The 8,765-nt window shown below is 40.5% G+C and overlaps 1 protein-coding gene across 1 annotated transcript; it reads left to right on the top strand.

The window, feature by feature from the left end:
- Positions 1-483: 483 nt before the first annotated feature.
- LOC104386754 (ferritin heavy chain-like) lies at positions 484-4,090 on the top strand. Its single transcript, XM_009995406.1, has 3 exons — positions 484-504; positions 2,124-2,270; positions 3,388-4,090. The coding sequence occupies exons 1-3, from the start codon at positions 484-486 to the stop codon at positions 3,889-3,891; spliced, it is 672 nt and encodes a 223-aa protein (XP_009993708.1). The 3' UTR covers positions 3,892-4,090.
- Positions 4,091-8,765: the final 4,675 nt, after the last annotated feature.

Here is an 8,765-nt window from a genome sequence, read left to right as displayed (position 1 = left end):
GTGGCACGGCTCGGGGTGGCACGGCTCCGGTCTGGGAACAGCAGGCCATAAATCGGGCCGATGTATTTTGGGTAACTCACATCGAGAGTTATGCCTGAGGAAACAGGGATAGGAACAGCTTTGAAGTAGAACTCTTGGGTGTTGTTTCTTTTCCCCTCAAAATTGGTACGTTAAATAGTGACGTGGTTAACTGGTGAATTGAGAGTTTGTGAACACTGCTGTTCAGTTAAGGCTTTTACCTCCACAGCAAGAATGCTGGACGTGGATTAAATAGTTATCTGTGATACCATGTAACATGCTTGCCAAATTTGGCTACATATCAAGCATTAAGGCAACATATATTTTAACAAAGCCATTAAAATACAAAAAAAAATAATAATAATACTGATGTTGTCCCTTGTGATGCTTAGCAAAGCATCCACTGAGAAGTAAAATAATCTATAGTCAATATATCCCCAGGATCCTTTGATCAAGCCTGGTGTAATGTACCTGTTCAATACAAAGGTAAGTATGCAGTAAAGCCTCTACTGGTGAGCGTGTGGATTAAAGTAGTATGAGTGATTGGTAGCTGGTGGGATGGAGAGAGCTCAGTTAGAAATTGACTGGATAAATCAAACCTAGAAGTGTGGACATATTAAATAGTTAATGGTTAACAAAAAAGATTTACCTGAACAGTTAACCAGGTGCGGTAACTTGTGCTCTACTTGAAGTCATGCAGCACATTTACACCAAGGAACTGGTTATAAAACACTGAATCTTGGGTTTTCCTGTCAACAGAAACATGAATGAATGACTTCAGGAAAAGGATTATGCAAATGTCCCAATGAATGTTCTTAATAAAACATTCCAGTATGTGCTTTTCTCTTGACTGGTCTGAAGTCACACGTGTGTGTGTCCCAGGTTTGGGGTATCCCAGATGGCCATGAGAATATAAGGGAAAAAATAAACTTGTACTGTGTATGAAATCTTTCTGCATTTTTTTTCTGAACAGAACAACATAGGTAAAACACAAGTACTTCTTATTTAAGCAGGGAAATAGATGAAAGCAGGGAAAACAGTAAGAAGTAGAAAAAATCCTGAAATGTACATAATTGGACAAGTATGTCCAAGAACTGCTTGATACACAGTACTCCAATCCAGCATATGTCCAAGAGAAAAGCTGTGCTGTATTGCATATGCATGTTTAGGGAACCAGCAGATCAAGATGTTGTAGCTCCCTTGATTTTGTTATCAGGATGTATTCAGATGTTGCCTCTCATTCTCCTCAGTATTAGAGCTGTGCAGAGCCAATGGTGAAACTAGGATAAGCTGGTAGTATATACTGTTTAGCATATGGTGGCTCTCCTTTGCTACCTGTCTAGTACTTTCTCTTCATGGGACAGCAACACTGTGGATAAAGTTCTTCTAACACAAGAGCTTGTAGATCTACTAGCATAGTTAAATATTTGCAGTGGTTAAAGTTGTTACTTTTCCATACAGAAGAGAACAAGGCCTGCAGTGGGTTTAGGGTTATCATAGTTCTGAAGTATTCCTAGCATGAGCTACATACAATATTAAAGGTGTATACTGTATAGTTCAGTAGAAATATTGTTTGTTTTGGAATAACATTATCCATAATGAAGGTGATAAACAGATCCAAAGTTCTGCTTGTTCTGCTTTTGGTATTTCCCTCATCTTTCTCATACCTTTGAAAGCTCACTTTTCACTGGAATGCTGACCTGAAGGGATAAATCCTATGTGTCCTGTGCTGGGACTATGATTAAAAAACAAACCAAAAAACACTCAAACAGAAAACCTACACAGAACGCAACAACGAAGCACCCAACAGTCCCTCTTTCCCCACTCCTGAGTAAATTATGCTGAAGATCTCTGACTGCTACTGAGAGAGAACATCAATACTACAGTTACCTATCCAGTACTGAAGGACAGAAAGAGTCCTGGCAGAAGTTTAGAGAGTAACTCCTTACTTCATTTATTGCAAAGATTTGAATTAAGGTCTTCAAAGGGGTTGTGCCAGTAGAACAGCTTCATGGGAAGGGTCTCCTGGGTTCTGATAAAGCCATGTTCTGCTGCAAGTTATTTGATCCAGTAAATCTTAACGCTTGGGTTTTTTGTGTGCTTAGGGTGAATATTTTGACCAGTCGCATGTTGCTCTACCAAATGTTTCCAAGTTCTTCTTGCATCAAGCTCTGGAAGAGAGAAAAGCCGCAGAGGCTTTGATGAAGTATCAGCAAGAAAGAGGAGGCCATTACTGTTCTAAAACTATCCAGGTGCGTAGTAGACAACAAGCTTTCAAGAAGTTGCAATCCACAGTAATTACTCTTAACTTCTTGCATAATATTGTTGGTACTTCAGATCTCTACATTCATCCACTGTTAGATTTCCAAATACAATTTCCCTGCCATATTAGGATACATTGTTTTGTTCTTGACTGTGATGTCTAGAAACTGTCAGACACACATTCCTAACTCCACATGGTTGCTTTCTATCCTGAAATACTCTGAACAATGGTCCCTTTTTCTTTCACTTGGCTGAAGTCTGCTCTTTCCAGTATGTTGTCATGGATTATGAGACTCCTTAAAATGTGTTTCAACAGTCCACCTGTCTCCCTCATACTGAAGCTAAATAGAAGCCTATAAGCCATTGGCACCTAAGAAAGGTAGTAAGGAAGGAGGCAGGAGAAACATCCACCTTGGGGTAGTAGTTGATCTGTAGCACAGCTCAAGATAGAATCTGAAACTAAGTAACTGACTCAGGCTCTCACAGGTGCAAAGGAATAACTCAAAGTTATCAGGGAAAAAAAACCTTGTTGAGGACCAAGGGGGTGATTCTCCTTTACCAAATAAGTATTCTGTAAATAGCTTATAAGAATGCTGCTCTTTGGCCTCTCATAGCTGTTATTAAGCTGTAGAAAGTAAAAAGGCCACATTGAAAAACATTCTAAATATTTCATTTGAATCAGGGAAGACCTTAAAGCAGCTTTCGAGTACTTCAAGGGGGTCTACAAGGAAGATACGGAGCGACTTTATGAGTGAGTCTAGTGATCAGAGGTGTCCCTGCCCATGGGACGAGGGGGGTGGTACTAGATGATCTTGAAGGTCCCTTCCAACTCAAACCATTCTATGATAGGGTTCCCCCTTGTGAGACTATTCTTCAAGCATAGCTGCTGCTATTTAAATTTCTGTTTCTTGAAAAAGATCTTGGGTTCTGCTACTTCTGTATGTTTACAATCATCCAACTGCAAAAAATGACAGATGTTTCAAAACAGGAGCTGTTGCAAAATCCTACACACCTTGTTTAGAGCACCAGGTAAGTTCCAGGAAACCATCGATGAATACATTAGAATGAGCTGCTGTTCTGAATAAATGTAATTCTGTCTGTTTTTAGAAACCAAACTGTGACTATGCAGTCGGTCTGATGAAAGCCCTGGAATTAGCAATGGTACAGTGGAAAACTATGATACGATATTTTGAAGAGCTTTATGCCCTGAGTATTGAAAATGCAGACCCTCATAGCGCAAGCACTATCAAGAAACAATTTATCGGGCCCAAAATCCAGAAGATCAAGCTGATGGGAGATCTACTGACCAACGCTCGCAGGCTTGACTGTTCCCAAGATGGCAGAAACAGTCTTGGGGATTACTTTATGGACCGGTTGCAGAAAGAGTTCAGAACAGGAATAGAGCTAGAGTCTAGTCAGCACTGCAGCCCCTGCCTGCCTCTCCAGCAGTGCACAAGAGCTGCAGAGGGTATGAAGCCAACCCAGAGAGAATCTTTCCAGCACAGAAATGGCATAGGGCCCATCTATGCAACCATACACTGCACCACCACACTGCCACACTGCCATGACTGGACAGGAGCAAAAGTGAAGCAGGGCAGGGAGGGATTTTAATGCTGTGGCTGCTGCAGCTATGGGGCTGCTCCTAAGGCAGACCTGTACAGAGGGCAGCCTTGAGACCAAAACTCAGGATATATGATGCTCTATTGCTCCTCCTGCTTTACACCCTGCCCCCTCATCCTCTGGTGAGTAACAGCTCAAAATCTAGCTCATACCATTATTTTGTTTAAATTATAGCAAGATTGCTAGTTACTGAGGCTGTTGGCATTAGTCACACTTTCATCTACGCAATGCTTCCTAGAAGTCAAAAGCTTTTAAGCCTCTTTTGTCTCAACGAGTAGTCAGTGCAAATTATTTTTAACAGTATATACTAACTTTCATTAAAAACAAAATGCAACTTTAGTACAAGGGAATTTTTATGTGGCAAGAAATCCAGAGACTTAGTTTTCTATTATTAGATATTTTATATTACTATCAGATATTTTACATTACTAACAATTATACTAACATAATGAACTTTTTTTAATACTTATTTTGAAACAAAGTTTTCATATCTTATTGCTGTCAGAGTAGCAATTTAAATAAGTAGTCTAAATCATAGACTTGCCACCCTGCTATTTCTAGGGGTATACCTCTCCAGGATGAAGGATGCAAACATTCCCTCAACTGTAGGAATAAGACAATGTACTGGTTTTCTCTACAGTTACTTGCCTAGCTGGATTTTCTCATCCTCAGAAACCAGAAGGGAGATAAATGAGGGGTTCTCATTACATGTGATCTTTATAGGTTCTAGTGCATATTTTGCAAGTGTCACTGAAGGCACTAGCTCTAGAGCTCTGACCAGACTACAGTGGTTGCTTCAATTACAATACAGACTCCTATTTCAACTGGCTAAATCGTGGTATTACTATGGCACTACCACTATTTCTTGTATGCACTATCTTGGTCCTCAGTAGAGAAATACGATCCTAGTGAAAAGGCACAACAAGTAACTAGAACAGCATCATAAAGAGTGACCACTCATTAGTTTTGCACTTCAGTTAGGGCAGTGTTCAATTAGGGGGACTGTTAGCACCAGAAGACCTAAGGCCTTTACTTTAGCCAGTTTGGTTTAAGTTCAAAGGTGTCCAGATTCTTTCCATTCATGTCCTACAGGAGTGCCTCTCTTTCTGTACATTGGCTACTCAGGCTATCTAAGAATAGCAACTGGATAGATCAACTCCCTGCAGCTAGGGGTTTTTTTGTCATTAAATACAGCATCTTCTATGTGATTGGGGTCTGCTTCATTGAAAGATTGTCTTACACTTTTTATGCCATGTTGTCATACTCCTATTATGCTTGAAAATAAATTAAGTTCAAGGTTAAAAATGGCACTTTGCATCTACATTGTATTCTTCAATTTACTACACAGGCATGCTAGTATTCTTCTCCAAGATAATTTGCATAGGTAGACAAACCTGCACAAGTACTTTTCTACTACTAGGTTACACAAGATGGAAGAGTAGACCACAGAATGAAAATAAATTCCAGAAAACTGCATTAAGATAAGAAGACTTCACAATTAAACATTTTCAGTAACCTCTTTTATACACAGCTGCAGTTAAGTGGCCATTTCTACAAAACTGCATTAGCCCACATACTTTCTGTTGGTGTTGTAACACAGGACAACTACAATGCTGATGCTTTCCCAATGTTTCTGTTAACATGATTATACTTCGGTGGTGGGGTCACTTTAAAACAACTCTTGTGTTAATCTCTAAGAATTCTGCAGTGTGCCACGAGAACAGGTTGAAGCACTTTTAGCAACATACTAGATTTGCCTGTATTGAGGTGGCTGCTCTCTAATACAGCAGTAGTTTAAAAGATATTTCCATCTGGACTACATTCCATCAACCATCTTCATGCTGAGCATACCTTATTCAACAATTAGTTCCACTGACTGCAACTCAACATGAGTAAAAGAAATGGCATCCATCCCTTTCCCTTTTAAAATATATCTCACTAAGTATGAACAGAGCAAACCTACTATATGAATTATGAACTAGTGCTATATAAAACCACTTCAAATACTACTGGTAATGCTTTACCTACTCACAAGCCTTCTCCTTTAAGAGTTGGTAAACTTGTGAAATGTAGGTAAAGCCTCTTCCATGGTTTCCAGCACTTAAGACTCTTTTACCTTAAAGGAATTCCAAAATAAAGAGGCTAACATTTAAATTTTTCAAAGCCAGGAGTTACTTGCCTTTTTTTCTCTGAAATATTGCCATATCCATTTCTCAGAGACTCTACTCATATTCATCTTTGTAGCTGAATGTATCCACACCTTCTCAGACTGTAGGTCTTTCTCCCTTTTCCAAAATACATTCTGGGCCCCTAGGCCCTATCCTCTGAAAAAGAAGAGAGTAATCAGACAGTTACTGTAGATGACAAGCTCATCTTGTCCACATGCTGCTTCTGTGGAGAGGGCACATAGGCTTGTTAATATGATACCAAACTTTGTTAACAATACCTGTCTATTGTGTATAGGATGAGTCTGTCCGTGCTTCTCAGCATAGAAAGTACAATCTACCTTTGTCCTCTCAGCTTCCTTTTCAATCACACCCTGAAAAAAAGGAGATGAAGGATGAATATGGAAGAGGTGTAAGGGCAACAACACTTAGGCAACAACAAAGCCTTTCTCTGCTGATTGCTTGTTGATACACACACTCTGTATTTCCAAAGCAATGCGCAAACCATCCCAATACACAATCTGGGGCAGCTCAGAATAGCTATAGCAGTGCCAGTACCCTAAATACAGCATCCAAACTGGAAGTTCTGAAATTATAATTTACAGCCACAGGGGCTTCCAAACAGGTATTGCCAATGGCATACTTCTAAACGTTTGCCATAAGCACTACAGCTATGGTTACATGGAAAATGAGGATTTCACTCTAAGTCTCTAGGTGGAGATCATGCTGTCCTTAATCCTCTCCACTACAGCCACAAAGCCAAGAAAAGCACTACAGGATTTCTTCATTCCAGGACTTTTTTTTTTTTTCCCAGGCCCTACCACACAAGGCAACTTCTGGGCAAACCCATCTTTGGGAATGATATTGGAAAGCGAATGTTAGTTCTGGTGGCAGGAAGGAGGGAGAGAATCCTCAAGGGCATTTCACTGGAAGACTGCTCTGAGCAGAATCCACCATCTGGTCAGGGCAGCCTCCAATTCATGCACTTCAGCATGTTGATGAGCAATTACTGGCAGTCTCCTCGTATTGCTTGTCCCAAGTCCCACCACTTGTTACCACTTTGCCCAGGGTAACCACTGTGTGCACAAGTCCCAGGGTCCCTTATCTTGGGTCAAATATAACATGGAAACACACAGTGGCAGAACACACTACATCACTGGCTAAATACTGGGTAAAAATGCCTTTTCCACAAGTGAAACCAGTGGTCTGGAGAGAGCTTAAGGGTCTTGAGTGGATCATGCAGCCAGCACCATGCCTTGATACCCCAGTTTATATGCTCAGTTTTTACAGCATACAACTACTTTTCATTTATGCTTATTATGCATTACTGTATACCTCACACTATATGAATACAAATTATTTTTACTTTTTAAACTGTTCAGTAAAGATTAAAAAAATCTGTTCATTCCTTCTGGATCAAAGAACCTCTGTCATAACAGGGAAACGTTTCCACAAGTTTGCTACATTGTCTCTCAGAAACAGTTCGGATATAGGCTTCTAAAAGTGAAAGGCTGGTCACTAGTTGATTTCCTCGGCACATATCACTTTTCACCACTGGATAAAGCGAGAGAACAAAACTGTACAGAGTCTAAAATATACACTTTTTTGTTTAAAAAGAATTTCATCTTTTAGAGATAATGACAGAATGTGACTAACCGTTCTTATCTTTTTACTCAGACATTTCAGTTGTAGAAAATGAGGACTGCAGATTAGGAATTTTTGCAAAAATCAAATTTAACAACAAAAGAAACCACCATCACTGTAGCCCCCCTGATAAGTCCTAGGCACAGGGACTGGGGACTGCTAGATCACTGATGGATGCTTTTTACCTTTTCAAATTCTCTCAGTCAGCCCCACTGAAAACAGAGCTTTGCCTTTGAGTGAGTTGGAATTCCATTCACATTTAAAATTTCAGAATGGAGATTAATTTTAGTTTGTGGTACATTAAAAATATCCACAACTATTTTAATAATTAAGTCAATAAAATCACACCGATTAATTAATCAAGTACTTTGATATCGGAAAGAAAATCCACATTTCTCATCTCAAATTATATTACAAAAACACAGTAAAAACTCTAGGGCCCTTGAGATGTTACCAAAACCCATCCAGTTTCTCCAAGGCATAGACTCTGTCACTGCTAGTTACCTGAAATAAGAAATTCATATTGCACAACTATTCTTATTGCTGTGACCACACTGGCAGCAAAATGCCACTCCATGAGGGAAGTCAATCTCTTCAGAGACTTCAGAATAAAAGTGAACAGAGGCCTGAGTGGAAAGAGGAGCCTGAAACGCAAACTCAGACATCACAGCTCATGTGCAAAGAGCCGTTTGCTGAAGGGGTATCTGAACAGAACTCAGGCCTCAGCTCTCCTCCAGGACATCGTTCCTAAAAACCATCGCTGGGTTGTGCCTGTGGAGTCATAAACACTTCCTGCCATGAGCACGGCTGCAGCCTGCCCTGGCACTGGCCAGCTCCAACACCTCAGCCCTTTTTTTTGCTCTTAAGTCACATAGTTTCAGTGACTGTGCTTGAGTCTTGATCAACGTTTCCCACCCTCGGTACGAATCCCTGAACCGTACCTGGCTCAGCCGTGGGCAGGGACACCCTCGTTCCCGGGGGGAAAGGCTGACACCCTTCCGCAGGCCTCACACACACCCGCTTCATCTGCGGGGAAGTAAGTCCTCGTCCCCCGGT

This window comes from Chaetura pelagica, unplaced genomic scaffold (genome assembly GCF_000747805.2).
Source record: "Chaetura pelagica isolate M959 unplaced genomic scaffold, ChaPel_1.0 scaffold94, whole genome shotgun sequence".
NCBI lineage: Eukaryota > Metazoa > Chordata > Aves > Apodiformes > Apodidae > Chaetura > Chaetura pelagica.
This window is presented reverse-complemented; position numbering and strand designations above follow the sequence as displayed.

Bases quoted from the DNA above. Each gene is read 5' to 3' on its own strand.
- LOC104386754 (XM_009995406.1), top strand. From the start codon at position 484: ATGTACCTGTTCAATACAAAG. The intron at 505-2,123 runs GTAAGTATGCAG...TTGTGTGCTTAG, and splicing joins TGTACCTGTTCAATACAAAG to GGTGAATATTTTGACCAGTC. The intron at 2,271-3,387 runs GTGCGTAGTAGA...GTCTGTTTTTAG, and splicing joins ACTGTTCTAAAACTATCCAG to AAACCAAACTGTGACTATGC.